This window comes from Coenobita brevimanus, chromosome 71, assembly GCF_032717465.1.
Source record: "Coenobita brevimanus isolate Jiangsu-jjx chromosome 71, ASM3271746v2, whole genome shotgun sequence".
NCBI classification, from domain to species: Eukaryota; Metazoa; Arthropoda; class Malacostraca; order Decapoda; family Coenobitidae; genus Coenobita; species Coenobita brevimanus.
The window spans coordinates 29,732,689-29,750,585 of record NC_137024.1 but is presented as its reverse complement, the minus strand read 5'-3'; the positions used below and the strand labels follow the sequence as shown (position 1 = coordinate 29,750,585).

The window sequence follows — 17,897 nt, the reverse complement described above, 5'->3', positions numbered from 1 at the left end:
CCGGCACTGGGGTGACCCATAGGGCTAAAAATAGCTGGCACGCGGCAGGTTAACAACACATAGCTACCACACTTTTGAATATATTTTCCTAAATTTTTGCACGTTATTTCATTAGCGTATGTAGATTATGCCTCTAATGCATCATTAATAGTGATCCTATGCAACCTTTATAAGGTGCACAAATGCGGAATAAAATGGCAGCTGAAGCTGGCAGCAGGCTAGGAATGATGATGGCAGGCACTGATTGGCTAGTGAGGGGGGGATGTGGTAAAATACTGCACACTCACTAGCTGCATCAGCCTGGTCTCGGAACAGTTTGCCTCTCATACATCACCACTCAAACACACACATACAGTTCCTCAGTGCGCACTTGGGAAGAAAGGTTTAGGATAACAGGGAATTTTGGCAAATTAGAGGCGAGCTGGACTTACCACGTTTTCATGGTCGGATAGGAGGACTGAAGTATATGTAGCAGTCAAAAAAAGAAAATCAGGGTCATAATGAGTTTGCCCCTCACATTCTAGACTCCTCATATGTAAAAGTTATGTATGTGGATGGTTTGCTTGTGAGGCAGAAACAGGCCTGTTCATAGCCAGAATGATAAGTGAAAGGATTTGTGGCCTCATTTCAGTGTTTTTTTTTCTAGATAGTTTTATTTTATGTCTTCCTTTCCTACTTTCCAGTTCTGATCCAACCCCCTAATTAATGAAAAATAAGATGGAAATGATGGCAATAAGTTTTTTAATTCTAAACTATACTGGACATTTTTTTTTTCTCCAGTGTAGTGTACTCGTACATCAGAGTTAGTGTCTTGTAATGAAAGTTCAGTGATTGATATTTGTATGGATATTTTAATTTGGTAATTGTACTTGTCTATGACCAAGCAGTTACTGTACAGGTATGTTTACAAACTTAGACATATTGCATTTATTATTATTTTATTACAGTAATATGATCAAGTTTTTACAAGAGTATCATATCTTTATCTTAATATTAGGTGGCAGTAGTGGTTGTTGGTGCCCTGGTGGGAGGTGTGTACAAGCTGCCACTACTACGGTCGGCACGAATGTTTGTGCCATACGTGTTCATATGGGGGACGGTGGGTGTGGGGTGTGCCTCACTGGTGGTGAGGGAGTGGGTGCCACTGTGGCTGGTGGACACCGTGATGCACACACCAGTCAGGATGCAACTGCTGGCATGGTGGGGTGGCCTCTCACTGATGGCCATCGCTCTCACATCGTGGGCCAGGAGGTGAGCTGACACTGATTTGAAATCTTCTTGTATTTATTTCCAATCTCTTTTACAGATATACCAGTATGGTACAGTTACTTCATACTGAAAATGTTTCACTTTTATTTAACACCATTTCCACTTAAAATTGCTCATCTGTTTATCTGTCTATAGCCCGACGCCCTAATCCCGCAAAGGGTGGCCGCAGACAAAACGCCTCCAAGTCGCTCTGTCACCCACCATATGACTACCCTCCCCCCAGTTCACTTCCCCCTTCCTCATATACCTCTCAACTCCATCCCTCCACCTCATCCTTGGTTTTCCCCTACCTCTCCCTCCCTCCACCTCACCTACATACACCTTCTTAGTCAGTCTTTCATTCTCCATTCTCTCCACATGTTCAAACCACCTCTGTATTTTCTCCTAATCATCTCAACCACATCCACATCCACATCCACCTTACAATGTTCCTTCTTCATTTGTCATCCTGTCCCTCCATGTCACTCCACATGCTCCTCTCAAGTAACTCATTTCCACTGCTCTCACTCGTGACTTGTTCCCCTCTTGCAAGGTCCACACCTCACTTCAATACGTCAGGGTAGGGATCACAATACTATCATGCAGTGACTTCTTAACTTCCATACTCACCTCCCTATTTCTCATCACTGCTTTCAGTGAACCAACAACCTTCCATCCCTGCTGTAGCCTTTCAAGTACTTCATCCCTAAAACTTCCTTCCTTACGCATCGCACTACCCAAGTACTTGAATGCACTCACATTCTCCATATCCTGACCATCCAACCTCACTGTGCATTCTGTTACTTCATTCCTCTCAAACACCATAATTTTACTCTTGTTTACATTAACTTTCAGATTCCTCTTCCTACACACTGTCCCAAATTCATTCACCAAACCTTGCAACCCCCATTCATCTTCACTCAACAGTACTGTATCATCAGCAAACAGCAACACCGGTATCTTCCAAATCTCACCCTCATTCATTAGAGCCACCCCCACATCCACTGCCCTACCTTGCACCTCCTTTACAACCCCATCCATGTATATAATAAACAGCCATGGAGACATCACACAACCCTGTTTCAGTCCCACAATGAGATCAAAGAACTCACTCAGCTCACCATCCACTCACACTTTAGCCCTAGCTCCTTTGTACATACTCTTCACAGCACTCAACAATTTCCCCTCCACTCCATATCTTCTTTATATCTTCCACATACCTTTCCTGTCTATTCTGTCTTAAGCTTTCTCCAGGTCCATGAAGGCACCATACACTTTCTTTCCCTTCTCTAGATACTTCTCCATTAAACATCTTAGAACAAATATCTGATCTGCACACCCTTTTTGCTTCCTAAATCCTCCTTGTTCTCCTACTAGCTCCTCTTCTCCAACTAGCACCTCTGTTATATGCTATCAGTGAGTATTCTACCATATATTTTTCCAGTCACACTAAGAAGGCAAATACCCCTATGGTTACCACATACTTCTCTCTCCCCTTTTCCTTTGTATCAAGGAACAATTATACCTAATTTCCAGTCCTCTGGAATCCTTCCCTCTTCCCAAGCCAGTCTACATAACTTCCATATCCACTGCACTACAATCTCACCCCCATACCTCAGCATTTCACCACACACTTCGTCAATTCCTGGGGCCTTTCCCATCTTGATCTTCATCATTGCTTCCACTGCTTCTGCCCTACTGATCTCTTCCTCCCTCCTCTCATCTCTTCTTCCCCCAGCCATTCCCCAACCACTTATACTTGCACTTCTCTCAGTCTCTACATTCAACAAATCCTCCAAGTGCTCCTTCCATCTCCTCAATTTCTCTCTCTTCTCCACCGACAATCTATTGTTCCTATCTTTCACTCCCCTACTATTTCCCCTTTCACACTGCCTTACTTTCTTTACCTCCTTCCAAAACAGTTTCTTACTCTCCCTCCATTTCACACTCAGATTCCTCCCAAATTGTTCATCCACTTTCTTCTTACTCTCCTTCACCAATCTCTTCACCTCCCTTCTCCTGCTCACATATACCTCTCTCTTCTCTCTCTCATCTTCTCCCCTACCTCTACTTGCTGGCCATTCAGTATATGCCTTCTTCTTTTGTTCCACAGTTCGTTTCACCTCATCATTCCACCATGCTGTCCCTTGCACACCCCTGCATCTCCTCATCACTCCACAAACCACTTCACACGCTGCGCCTATCTCTTCCGTGAATATCTTACATACGTCTTCCACCCCTTCCATCCACTGTAACACATATCTTCCCAGTCTTTCTTCCACTATGCTCTTATACTCTGCCATTGTCTCACTATCTTGCAGCTTCTCCACTCTTCTCACAGGAGCTGTTTCCTTCTGTCTTCCCCTTTGTCTTTTCAACCATTTCCTTTTGCAGCCTTACCTTGACCATCACTAAGTGATGGTCTGAGACTCCATTCCCCCATCCTCTCCACACTCTTGCATCCAACACTTGTCTTCTCATTTGCTCATCCACACACACTTAGTCTATCATTGCCATTCGTTCAACAAGTTCACCATCCATCCTCCTCATGACACTCCATGTATACCGGTGGATCATCTTATGCCGAAAGTAGGTGTTAGCTATTGCCAACCCCTTACCAGCACAGATGTCCACCAAAGCACTACCATTCCCATCTACTTCAGCTGGCACACCCCACTGACCAACCACTCCATCCACTCATACATTCCCAACTTTGCCATTCATGTCTCCAATCAAAAAAACTCTCTCGCTCTTCCCAAATTTGCTCATACATGCTTCTACACTTGCCCAAAACTCATCTTTCCCTCTCGTCACTTGGTCCTCTGTCGGCGTATATGCACATACAGTCGCCCACGCTTATATACCTACTTTCATCCTCACCCATACAGTCCTTGCACCCACTGTTCCATACTCTCTTATATTCTCCTTCCACTTCATGCTTATCTTCAGACATACTCCCTGTCTTGCCCTCTCATTCTCATTAACTCCCTTACATATTCCTAAACCGTATTCCCATTTTCTCACCCATTCATCTTTCCATTTAGTTTCAGTCAAACCACATACATCCATTCTTGCATCCTCAAGCACCTGAACAATCTCTCTCTCTTTCACTTCATCATTCACTCCTCTCACATTCCATGTCCCCACCCTCAGAATGTCCTTTGACCGTTCCTTAGTCGTCAATGTATGGTCCGTCCTGGTCCGAGGTGCTTTATTCACTTGTTTAGTTTGTTCCTTTTATGGGGTGGGGCACTAACCCACCACCAACCCTTTTAGTCGCCTCATACGACAAGCAGGGATATAGGGGAAGTATTCTTGAAACTCCCCTACTCCCAGGGGTAGGAGTCGTAAGTAAGTAATGGGTGTATTTTTTGTCCTTGCAACTCTTCAGTCATGAACTAAAAACATGTTTCACATGAAGTTGTTCCACATGAAGTAACATTTCACCACCTGTTCTTTAGGTGAGGATTGGCTGTACTGTCAAAGCAAAACTATTACATGAGGTTTCAAAATGAAGATTGAATGGTATGTAAAATATAGAGTTTGGATTGACATGCTGATTTATTTAATAAACTGTAAAATCTTATATAGTATCACTGGGTGATAGAGGAGAGAGATTGCTGTCCAGGAGTTTCTTTCATGTTGTAAAAGGTGATGAAAAGGGGCAGGAGTGAGGGATTGAAAGCTTGTCTGTCTGTTGGTGTACGAATATAATAACCCAGCCACATGTACAGTAAGTTCTCATTTGAAGGAGTCTTTTTTTTTTGGGGGGGGGGGGAGTACAACTGTTTTGCCTTATTAAATCAGTAATAAATTATTGAAAAATTGCCTTCCATTCATATATTTTATTTTATACTACCAGACAGTCATACACAACTTAGAAGTGTCTTGTAGACATGAAGCAGGCCTGTTGACCCAAGGTAAACAACAGTTTCTGTGGAGCTGTCATATGGGTACAGCACTGTACATTGCATACATTATGCAGGTAACTGTAGCCCCCATGTGGTAGACAGTGCCTTGTCAGTGTTGGACCAGGGTCCCTCCCCATGGCTAGATGCAGCGAACTATGAGGATGTTTGGCATCTGGTTGGACACTGCAACTGTGTAGCTCCTCTCTTGTATACAGCACCACCATATGTAGGCTCCTCTTTAGTGCCATTGTCGTGCAGTGGAGGGATAAATTGAGATGAACGTATATTTAACCTGTCCATTATTAAATTCTCCCCTGAGATGAATAAAATCATTTGGTGTAGCAAGAATAATGGGAAAAACATTGTTGGAGGTAATAGTTAAATTCCATAGGTAGTACATGTAGTAGTAGTAGCTGTTCCCTAGGCAGTCTGGCCAAACAGCCCTGAGTCCCTATGGAAGGTCATGGCTGAGACTGGGCTTTCCCACAGAGCTCTCAAAGAGTGTATGTTGTGTTGTTGGCATAGGTGATTGTGTGCAATGCAGTCTTCTATAATGTGCTTAATAGTATGGGGTGCTGTGTTGCATTCTGGACATGCATCAGCAACTGAGTCATCCAGTCTCTTCTGGTAACTTAAGAGGGCTGGATGATGCCCACATCTCAGCCTGGCCAGGTGGACCCTGTCATCACAGGGGAGATAGGATTCGGAGAGGTGGATATCAGGAGGCCATGCATGCACCTTTGTGTTGTCTTTAAGTGACTGAATGGAGCGGCAAGTGATTTGAGAGTGAATATGCTTCTGGAAGCTGCTCTGAGGCGGGCGAGGGGGGAGAGGTGACAGTATTTGTGTATGATATCGTGTGCTGTGTGTTGTTTTGATGTTCCTTGATGTGTGTGGGGGTGTTGCCATGTAGTGCAGTGGATGTTTTGGGTTTGTGGAGGCTGCAGCGAGCATTTAGGTGCTTCTCACATCTAGGTGATCCTTGACTTTGAGGACTTTGGTTTGTTGATGTAGGTGGTCTGTGGGTGTGGTAGCTGTGCAGCCTGTGATTGTTTTTAGGACCTTGTTCTGTATGGTCTGTAGAGTGTTGTAGTGTGTTTTGGTGAGGTTAGAAGCCCAAGCAGGGCTTGCATAGTTCATCACTGAACGTATATATTGTTTGTATACTGTGGTGGTGGTTTCTGTGTTGTGTCCAAATGCTGTATGGGCAAATGACCTCAGGGCATTGAGTCTTGGTGTTATTTTATTTTTAATGTTTGTGATGTGTTGTTTAAAAGACATTGGTGTATTGTATGTTACACCAAGGATTTTGTGTGTGTGTGTGTGTGTGTGTGTGGTAGGGGAGTGTTGTTTATGGTGAGGTGTAGAATGTGACTGTGTTCTGTTGTCCAGTTTGTGAGAAGGGTCATTGTAGATTTGGCTGGGGCTATTTTGAGCCCGTTTGTGGTGAACCATTCATGCAGTGTGTTGAGGTAAGGTTGGAGGATGTGTGCAGCTGTATTTGAATTTTGGTGTGTACATGTGACTGTTATATCATCTGCATAGGAAGCTATGTGTATCTGTGGTGTGCAGGGTGTGGGTATGTTGTGCATGTATAGGTTAAAGAGTGTAGGGGACAAAAAAAGAGCCTTGGGGGATTCCATTTGTAAAGTTTCTGATGTTTGAAGATTGATAGGCAAATGTTACATGTGCAGATCTGCCTGCTAAGTAGTTTACCAGCCATCATTTTGTGTTATTGTGCATGTTTGTGTTGAGTATTTTGTTTGCTAATGTCTAGTGTGACAAGGAGTGTTCTGTGTGGTGGCCTAGCTGAATTCTTGCCATCAAAAACTCTCTGTGTAAGGCCTGTAAGAAGGGTGTTTGTGGAGTGCAGCGGCCTAAAGCCATGGTGTGGTGGGGCAAGGGGGGTGTGAGGTGTAACTAGTTGTAGTACGTCATTCAGTGACTTTAGAGGGGGTGCAGAGGAGTGTGATGGAGCGGTGTGAGGAAGGTAACGTGGGTCTTTGTTGGGTTTAGGGATAGTGATGATAATGTCATGCTTCCAGATGTTGGGTATTGTGTTGTGTGAGTAGCTGTAGTTTGATATGTTGGTGAATGCTTGTATGCCTTGTGGTCCAAGGTGTTTGAGGTGAATGTTGATTATGTTGTCTGGTCCACAGGCAGATGAGTGCTTAAGGTTGCTGATGATGTGCTTCGTCTGGTTGTAAGTGAAAGGAGCATAATCTGGGTCTGTAGGGAACTGTCTCTTTACTTTGGATGATACATCGGTCGTTGTGATGGGGGTTTAGATGGCTAACATGTGAAAAGTGATTGATGAGAGTGTTTGCTTGTTGTTTGTTTGAAGGTATGGTGTCTGTTGTTGTAATGGCAGCGTGTAATTGTGTAGTGTTGCTGTTAGAAAGTGTGATGCTGTTTAGTGTTTTGTAGAGTTTGCTGATGTTTGTTTTGTGGTCAAAGATAATTTTTCCAGGTTAGTGTTTGCTGTTCTGATATTTTATTATTTATTTGAATGTTGAGTTCTTGTATTTGTTGTACGGTGTCTTGTGTATGGGGTGTTGGGGAGTGTTGTAGTGTGTCCCGTTGTCTGATGAGGCCTTTAATTTCTGGTGTGAAGTTGGGGTTCTCTCTCTTTCTGTTACCTCTAGGGATGTGTCTTTTGTCTGCATTTTGTATAGTTGTATTGAAAGTGTGCACAGTGGTGTTGATGTTTGTCATGGGCGTACTGTTTAATGTTTTGAAATATTGTTCTGTTTCAATTGTGAAGGCCTCCCAGTTGGCTCTCTTATACTTAGTGTATGTGTATCTGTGGCCAGCTGGGGTGATTCTGGTTTTGGTAGTGATGATGATTGGGAGATGATCAGATCCAAGGGTTTTGACCACTCTCCAGGATGTTGTGGGGGTGAGGTTTGGGGAACAGAAGGTGATGTCTGGGGATGATTGGAGGAAGAGGGCTTGGTGTGGGATATGGGTATGTTGATGTAGATTATTCAGTATGAAAAGGTGATCTGTCTGGGATTGTATTACCAGCCTTCTGTCTGTGTCAGGATTGTTTACATGCCAGGCTGATGCCTTGGTGTTGATGTCACCATCCAGGATGATGTTGGGTATGTTAGTGATGTGGTGTATTTGTGGAGAGTAATTGTGTGGTACTGTGGGGGACGATTTGGGGGGAATGTATGCGTTGGCAATTGTTATGTGTGATTTGTTCCGTAGGTAGACTGTATCATTATCAATGTAAAATGCAGGTTCCTCCAGTCTGCAAAACCAGTTGTATAGAAAGAGTTGTGATATTTTGGAGCACATTACATGCCTAAAATGGGGACTACCTGTACTTGAGTTGCATGACAGCATAGGAAGGGAGGGCTAGAGTTGCATGACAGCATGGGAGGGGAGGGCTATGGTACCCAAAATTTTGTTTCTCCTCTGCTTCATGTTCTCATTGATATTAAAGAACAGTGCACTGAATATTTCCCTTTATGTAAGTTGGGAAAATAGGGTTAAGAATACTGTATAACAATTGTTTTCTTATCAAAATTTGGGTGGTTAGCATAGTGCTGTGTGCACATAATATCAGTTCTGCAGTGTTTGAAGATTACATTATAGGGTTAGGAATACTGTATAATAATTGTTTTCTTATCAAAATTTGGGTGGTTAGCACAGTGCTGTGTGTACATAATATCGGTTCTGCAGTGTTTGAAGATTACATTATAAATTAATTATGTGAATGGATGATGATAATAATAAAGTTTTGGGTTAATGGAAAGTTGAAATATCTGTTAATTAGACTTTTTGGGGCTTGAGGAATGTGTGCTCTTGATAATTATCCCACTTTCCGACATCCCCATTCTTTGTTTCTGGATCCTACCTCGCCCCATCTTTTGATACAGTAAAAGATTATGGTGATGATTAGAACTGTATACAGTTAAGATAAAGGTCAAGTGCTGTGTGCATCAGTTGAAATCCATTAGAGGCAAGTGGGGGTTTGCTCTTGCTCACCTTTAGTGAGACGAGGCAATATAGTTTTTGTTGGTGTGTCTGTATGCATGTCTGTGTATCAATTACTGACATAATTTGAAAGTTGTGAATGAATTTTCACCAAACCTTCAGGAAATAGCAATTATGTGAATGTGCAGAAGCCTATTAGTTTTGGTGAGGATTTGATCCCAGACTTCAGAATGCCAGCTGCCATATATTTTTTAATATCAGTTGGCCTTTTGTGAAACATGGTGACTGGATTTTGCAGAGTTTTGCAAATTTTCTTCAGATTTGGTTTGTAGGTAGCTTGTTCCTTAGCCAGCAACATATTTTAGCAGGTGATAAGCATTCAGCCCCCGAATGCGTTTGTTTCATTGATCGTATAATGCTACTAGGGGTACTTAAGTTGCTTAAGTTACGCTTAAATTATCTCATGTCTCACCTGTACAGGATTAGTGTAGGCTATATCCAACCTCTTCAGTTGAAATTTTTTTCCCCTGAGCTGAATAAAATTGCCTGGAAAAAAAAGAAAAGTCATTGTAGTGTAGGAGTTAATACCATGCAGTCGTGGTGGTCTTTTTCTCTGAAGTATCGTTTTTTACCTTTTGTTTATTCTGTTTATATACAGCTTTTATTTGTGCTATCTGTAGATAAACTTGTACTGAATGGGTTGAGCAGTCTTATCTTAGGTACTTATGCTTTACAAGGGGTAATATGGGACTGGGTATTGCTATTTGACCTTCAGATTGTCATGGGCTGTGTGCCATGCTCATAAAAATTTGTGTTGTGGTGCAGGCGGCATGGTGTTGCAGTGACAGTGCTGAGGAAAGTGTACCATGTGGTCATTGTGCTGGTCTTTATCCCAGGCATTCTGCTTGACCCCACTTTTACACACTTTGCTGCTGCTGCTGCCACACTCCTCTGTCTTTTGCTTGAGGTAAGGAAAGCTCTCACAACAAGGCTTATAAGATTGATGATTAGCAGGGAAAATGGTAGTTGTGGTTTGGATTTACGATAAGCTTTGGTTATACAGTATGTCACTTATTGTGACACTCACTCACTCACTCTGTCTGTCTGTCTGTCTGTCTCTCTCTCTCTCTCTCTCTCTCTCTCTCTCTTTTAAGCTCTCAAGGCCACAGCTTTTGTTGCTGCTTAAACTCAGTCAGTCTGGTCAAGTAGACCTATTGACCACAGGTAAGCAACTGCTGCTTTGACGCCATTTAACAGGTGCAGTACATGACATACACCTTGTAGGGATCTGCCACCTCTTTGTGGTAGACAGTGCCTCATCAGGGTCAGATTAGAGTTCTTCCCACAACAAGATGGACAAAAATATGAGGAGGTTTAACTCCTGGGTGGATACTGCAGGCATTCCATCCAGGTACATAGTGCTACCATGTTCAGGCTCCTCGTCAGTGCCAAGTAAATTACAGATATATTCATCATCATCATCATCATCCGGACCTCCTTTCCCACCCTAGGGCTGAGTGAGGAGTAGCAGTGTCCAGACAGCCCAAATTTGCCCAGTCCAGTGGACCATGCTTCCATGCACACACCATTCAAGCCCCTGGAATCCTGGCTGTATCTCGTATGCCTAAAACATTCACTACGTTCTGTAGCTTCACATAAACGTATCCGTACGTGGCTTTCATGAAGCAGTGTTAGTGCCAACTTTAACATATGGATATGAGACTATGGTGTGGCATGAAAATGAAAATTCAAGAGTGAGAGCAGTGGAGATGGGACTGCTGAGGAATGTATGTGAAGTACAGAGGGTGGATAGGATATGAAATAAAGTGATTTGTGAAAGATGTGGAGTGAGGAAGTCTGTGGACACCAGAATTGAAGAGAGTGTACTGAGATGGTATGGTCATGTGGAGAGAAAGGATAACAATAGAATGGTGAAAAAGGTATATCTGAATGAATTTGAAGGAGGGAGGAGGCGAAGTAGGCCAAGGAGAAGGTGGTGAGATATGGTGGACGAGTGTGCGAGGAAGCGAGGATTGGAAGTCGGTGAGGCTAGGGGACTGACGAGATTGAGCTGGCTGGATCAGTATTGTGAGGAGAAGCGTATGATCAGGGATTTGGCACCCCTTTTTACAGATATATTACATGTTAAATTAATGTTGCAGCCCATAAAGCTGCTTTACTACTGTCCCCTAGTTCACAGTACCATCTGTGTGGAAAAAGTTGTGATATTTTTTAACATATCCATAACTTACAGCCAAACTTGCCTGTATAGTGTATTTGCCAAATATGCAGTTTACCCATAGTGGCTGCCAGAGAACCCCCTTCAAACCTCTCTCCTCACCTTTCATCCTAGTATTGTTTGATTATCCCAAGCCTCCATCCCCCATACATTTACTCCTTTATTTCATCTTACTGTCTCATTCTTTTGTCTGCTTATGACTGAAATTTTAGCTTTGCTCTTTAACATTCTTTTTAAAATAATTACTGCACAGAAAATCTGAGAAGTCAAGTTTGGTAAGTAAATACAGTACTCGGTACCACCAAAGTCAGCATAGTAGGAATAGGAATATTGAAGTAACTAAGATTATGGTTTTAATGATTGCATTGGATAAAATCTGAAGTAGAAGCCAGGGCAAGCTGTATATAAGTTTCGCAAAAGGCCAGGAAGAAGAAACAGATGGTGAGTGTATGGTTATGAGAGGTTAGATGTACTATACTGTACAGGACTTTGCTGAAGGTCACTAACAGGAAGAGATCATTGTACTCCTGTATGTGATGTATGGTGGAAAAAGGGTAACAGATAAGAGAATGGTAATAATTGAAAGGATGATGAAATTATTTTGCACAGTATTTCAAAGATTTTCCCGTTTTAAGTACATCAGTAGCAGTACTGATGTGCAAGTACAAGTGTGATATACCTACACAACAGTGTCAGAATAAGATTTCTGTGGTAAAGTGAAGTGAAAACATCAAGTACTGTTCTTGTATTGCAACATTTTTTTTTTTTTTAATGATATAAAGCTTGCCAGTATCTTCAGATTCATATTACTAGAGGACCCAGTAGAAGATTCAGTATTTCTTACAAGTGTGCTATTGTCAGGTCATTCGAGTGGAGAGGGTGGAGCCATTCGCAAGCATAATTGGCCATGCATTTGCTCCATTCTTGGATGAAAAGGATGGTGGTGCCCTCATCCTGAGCCACATATATCTGCTGGTTGGAGTTGCCTCACCCCTGTGGCTCACCCCATGCCCACTGGAGGATGCTGGAATGGAGGAGTGGCCTGCATCACCCCACTCAGTACTGCCCTTGCTCTCAGGTGTGCTGGCAGTGGGGGTGGGCGACACGGCTGCCTCAGTGGGTGGGACATACTTTGGACGGCGTCGATGGGCAGGCACTAAGAAAACAGTAGAGGGTAGCTTGTGTGGGGTTGCAGCCCAGGTGGTAGCAGTGGCAGGCTTAGCAGGGGCTGGGGCTGTAGCCATGACACTCCCAGCATGGGGGCGGTTGGTGGTGGCAGCTGGACTTGTGGCAGCCCTGGAGGCTCTGACAGATCAGGTAGACAACATTGTCCTACCTTTGTTACTGTACACACCTCTTATGGACCTATAGGCATCTTATGTCTCATACAACTCTCAGGAAAGTTACTATTCCAAATTTAAAAACTGAAAACAAGTGTAATATACCAAATGCTAAAGAAGTTATTAAGAGAGAGAGAGAGAGAGACAGACAGACAGACAGACAGAAAGAGCTCTGTACAGTATATATGTAGAAAAATGCATACTCTTGTGAACTAGTACAGTACAAGTTGTGTGTTGTATTGCATTCTCTAGGTTTTGTTGGCAAAGTTTTCATATGTGGCCAGTTTAACATATCCAGTAACCTTGAAAAATAGTTAAGGTATAATTTGTGGGGGAAAAAAAAAAATGTGTCTTATATTTATGTACATTTATTTCCAGCTAAGTAAACATAAGAATCTAGCAGATGTAGAGGAGTGGACATGTTTTGTTCGAACAACAAAATGTGCCATGTCTGAAGTTTGGGGCATTCGGATCACATATGTCCGTTTTGTGTGTGTGTGTGTGTGTGTGTGTGTGTGTGTATATCCAGTATATACTGTATATATATATATGTATATATATCCTGTAAAATGGGGCTGTTCGACTCACTTTTGGCTGTTTTTCGTTGTACTAAGGTTTGTAATGCAACATTTAGGGCATTTAAAAAGCATTCCTGTATAGGTAATGAAACACAAGTAGTCCAGCTTCATATGTGAAAATGGATTTTAATACAGAAAAACACAGAGAAGATATATATGAAAAATAAAAATAATGTTTATCAACATGTGATGTGGGGTAGTTGGACTCTGTGGGCTTTTCTTCAATGAAACATTCAAAGTTTTTATTTGAATCACTCCAACCTTCCGTGCCCTCTTGCCCAGTATTGTCCTTTGGTTGTGTGCCATCAGGAGATCCACCTCTCCACTCCCCCTACTTCAGTTTGAATCAAACCATCCAGAAGTTCAGTTATATATGTCAATTGGTCCTCCTTCAATCCATGACTGCTGCTTGTGTTTATCCTTGTAAACAACATATGGACTAAGGTGCTTTCCACAGGCAGTGATGGAGAACATGATGGATGTTGAACTCTTGACATATTTGTGACATGCCCCGTATGCCTTATACCATGCCAGAATTTATGGAGCTTTCCCTTAAGCTGCGTTTTTGTCGTCCAAACTGATGGATTGGATTCGGAGCCATCTTCTGTGAAACTAAGCTGCACCGTCTTTGTCGGCCAAAGCGCTACAAAACCAGCCCAAGCATTTGGCATCAAAACCAAGACCATCTTCGTATCTCACCCAAGCATGGCCAGGAACAGTCTTGGTGCAGCTTGAGGAGAAAGAAAATGGCCATCAATGACAAGTGATAAATATCATAAAATTAGCATGATATAAAATTTGGGTACAGGTGGCTAATAATAACAACATATAGATCCACTTCAGCACAAATAGGGGCTGTGTGTAAATTGCATATTCACCAGATGATCTTCGGTAAACCACTCGGTTTACATTGCAATTTGCAAGTGTAATTTTTTTGTCCTACCTATCCTGGACTGTTTTTGCTGATAGAAATCAAGCGCCCTAAGACGCGCTTCGAATCCCAAGCTCCAGCTTGGACGACAAAAACGCTGCTTTAGGATCATTCGTGATGTTGGTTTCGTCATAGTTAATGATGTTTGCAGGAGGTACTCCCCTAGGGCTGTCTTCAAGCTTTTTAAAGTAGGCCACTATGACCTTTTCAGAGAAAGCAGCCTGCATCCTCAAAATATTTTGGCATATCCTAGAGACAGCTGGACTTTATGTCTCTTCAGGAAGCCATGTACCCAGTCTGTACTTGGGAGGTTATTCTTGAAATAAGGGATGTAGTGTCTACAGCTGTCCAGATAATAGTTGATGAAGTTGCAGCAAATAAATTGCCCCCAAGTGCCATGTAATATTGCCCCAAGGGGCCAAGTCAAATTGCCCCATTAGTATAAAATCATAATACAGTACTTCATAAACAAAAGCAGCTAACTTACTTTGATAGGTGGATAAACATTGATGACACGTAGTTTGCTATACATCCAAGGGACAGCTAAGGAAAATACAATTAATCTTTTCTTCATTGCTGTAAATCACAGCTCAAAAAAATCTGAAAATAGCAGGAATGAAAAATTGATCAGAGTTCACATACCTTCAGCAGTCCATCCCCGAATTTCATTTACAATATTATTTAGTGATTTTAGAATATAATACCATATGAAAAAATCAAATATACCCCTATTTACACTGTCTGGACTACCTGAATCTTATTACCCCTTATTGAGTCCAGTTGCCCCACGTGAGTCGAATAGCCCCATCTTACGGTGTGTGTGTGTGTGTGTGTGTGCGCAATATATATATATATATATATATATATACTGTATATACATATATATATATATATATATATATATATACTGTATATACATATATATATATATACAGGTATACTGTATATACATATATATATATACACTAGTATATACAGTATTATATCTTGTGAAAGTTCAAATGTAATTTGCATGTACAAAGTCCTGAATTAAGAACAAGTCCATAGTAGTCTATAGTAATGGTCACTGTTTTGTAATCAACTCTGTACCCGTAATGTACCGTACTTATGCCTGCGTACTTTGTCTGTTGGTGAAAGATACAGGCCAGTTTCTCTCAGTCTTTTGCTTGCCTAGTTGTTTCATAGTTATGCCAAAGTATTGTACAGTATATAGAATTTTTAAAGAGCTTAATATGTACAGTATTGTACTTTCTTTTTTAAGGTATGATTTATGTAAATAAGGAATTTTATAGTGCACACAATGAAAAACTTACTTTATTTTTATCTGATATGCCACAGTATAGTACCGGTACATGGCAGCCAGTTTTTCTGTTGTTCTTGGGATAGTCATTCCTTCCAGTGCTTCATATATCAGCAAGGCTGAACGGCTCTGTAAATGCTGTTTTGATAATGCTTGTTGAGGTGTTCTTCCACCGGGTGAATTAGGGGGCATGGTGACTCAGTGGTATAGCGTCGGACTCGGGACCAGGGGGTTGTGAGTTCGAGCCATGCCCAGTAGCTGCCATGCCAGGAGGGTTAGTGCCCTCCTGTCACCTAGCAGGGCTATACGATCTAATAAGGTCTAGCTCAGGGAAACATTTCCCTTCCTTACCACTAAGTGAAAAGACTACTCTTGCTAGTATCATCAATAGTTTCTAAATATAAATATACACTGGTTAGATGTGTAGTACATGATATTTTGGGTTGTGAGGCTTAGGTAACCTGGGCCATAAATAAAATGTTAATGTTGTGCTTAAGTCCGTCTCTTTTATGGACAAACAGGGGCACGGTGGCTCAGTGGCAGAGCATCAAGGGATTAAATCCCTTTATGGACAGGCACTTGTAACTAATACTTTAGATACCAAAAGTATTTTTATTGTTTATAGCCATCCAAGTACTGTAAATAGTAACCATAGCTACTTAAAAGTTGTTTTAACAGGAAAATTATATCTTTTTCAACACTTGAGTTTGGCTTTTCTTGTTCATTGATCCCCTCACCTCTCAAGGGGCAACAAGGGACCAGCTGTTTGTTTAAGACTGAAAAAGGGGTATCCTGATTTTTTTTTATTTTTTTTTATTATTTTTTTTTTTTATAGTGTTTGACATATTATGTCACTTGTAGCCTTGTCATGGCTGGAAAGGATTATATTGCTATAAAACCTACTATGGTCTTGTTAGCATCACTCTGTTACCTTGTTGTTCTTTACACCTTCAGACCTTCTTCAGATGTTTAGGAAGTGAATCACTGAGGTCCTTGAATGTGTGGGTTGTTATCTTCTACCATAACTCTTCTGTTGCAACCTTGAGCTTGGACAAGGAACTTGTTTCACATTTCTTGAACCCCTTTTTTTGTATGACCATAGAATTTCTATGTGGTTGAGGTCAGAATTGCCTGGACACTCATTAAATGAGGAGACTTGGCAGTCATTGAGCCAGTTTACCACAGACTTGGCTGTATGGCAGGGGACTCCACCATGCTTAAAAATCTTGGAGTGGCATGTTCCAAAAGAATCGGACAAATTATCACACAATGGTCCAAATAATTATCACAGTTCATATATGGGTTTCTCAGAAGGACAACTAGCTTGCCAGAGCCATAAATCCAAAACACCCCTAAACCTTACGCGATTCAGGGTGTTCCACAGTGCCATGTGTGTGCCATAGATCCAGGGGGTCACTGCCATGCTTCTGGTAAACATTTCCACTATTGTTTGATGTCACAGAAAAAATTGCCATATCACTCCAGTGCCCCATAGACTATTGAGCCTTTCTCCACAAGCCCTATTTTAGTGCAAGACTGAGTCTACATTTGCACTGTGTAGCACATAAAATAGGCTTTTTCACTATCTTATAACTTTAGTACCCATGCTGATGCAGCCTCCTGCCTACAGTTCCAAATGATACATTTCAAAGCACTTGTGAGTTGTTTGCTTTCAACCTCCGTGCTGTCAGTGTATGTGCGCAATATATACAGCTTTATTGATGTAAGAGTCCTTGGAGATGTCTCACAAGGCCTGCCAGGTTGATGTTTTGTTGCCGGTATCTCCACACCACTGCAGTCTTGAAATTTCTTCATCCAGTTGTGCATTGAATGCTCACATACATTGGTTGCCTCAACTATTTCCTATGTTTTCTGCACAGTCTTGTGTAGTCTAGTGATATGGGCACTGACTTAAGGAGAAAGGTCCTCTCTCTTCCCCATAGTAAGTCCACACTGGACCAAATGGTGATGCAACTATGGGTGGTACAACCCCACACAGCTCCCCATAAATAACATATTTACCCACTTTGACAGCCATGCAGCTGGTGAGGCATGAGTTGGTGTGGCCCACCATATCATGTGACCAACAGGCTCCAGCATGTATGCAGGTATTATATCTTCCTCTCACTAGTAGGGTGGGGGTATTGGTTTGGTCAAAATAGTATGGCTGGTACCATGACCTGGCATAATATTATGTCTAGCATTGTATATAATTCCTGCTTGAGGTCTTTCTGTGCAAATACCATTTTGTAATAATTTTTTATGATAAACATCAGTAACTAATGAATTATTTTATGACATCATTCCTCTCTTGGAGGGGCTAAGTCATTGCCCCTAATAATCAGTTTTGGTTGAAGCATGTAACCCAAGGTGACCAAGTGGTATTCCTGACTTCAGTGGCCCTT

At 41.9% G+C, this 17,897-nt stretch overlaps 1 protein-coding gene across 1 annotated transcript in view; it reads left to right on the top strand.

Annotated features, from left to right (window-relative positions):
- Dolk (Dolichol kinase) overlaps positions 1-12,714 on the top strand; it is a 47,067-nt gene extending 34,353 nt beyond the window's left edge. Inside the window, exons 6-8 of the mRNA XM_080277816.1 lie at positions 998-1,251; positions 9,930-10,071; positions 12,205-12,714. Coding sequence (XP_080133942.1) covers positions 998-1,251; positions 9,930-10,071; positions 12,205-12,714 — 906 coding nt within the window. The remainder of the gene's footprint in view (positions 1-997; positions 1,252-9,929; positions 10,072-12,204) is intronic.
- The last annotated feature ends 5,183 nt before the right edge of the window (positions 12,715-17,897 follow it).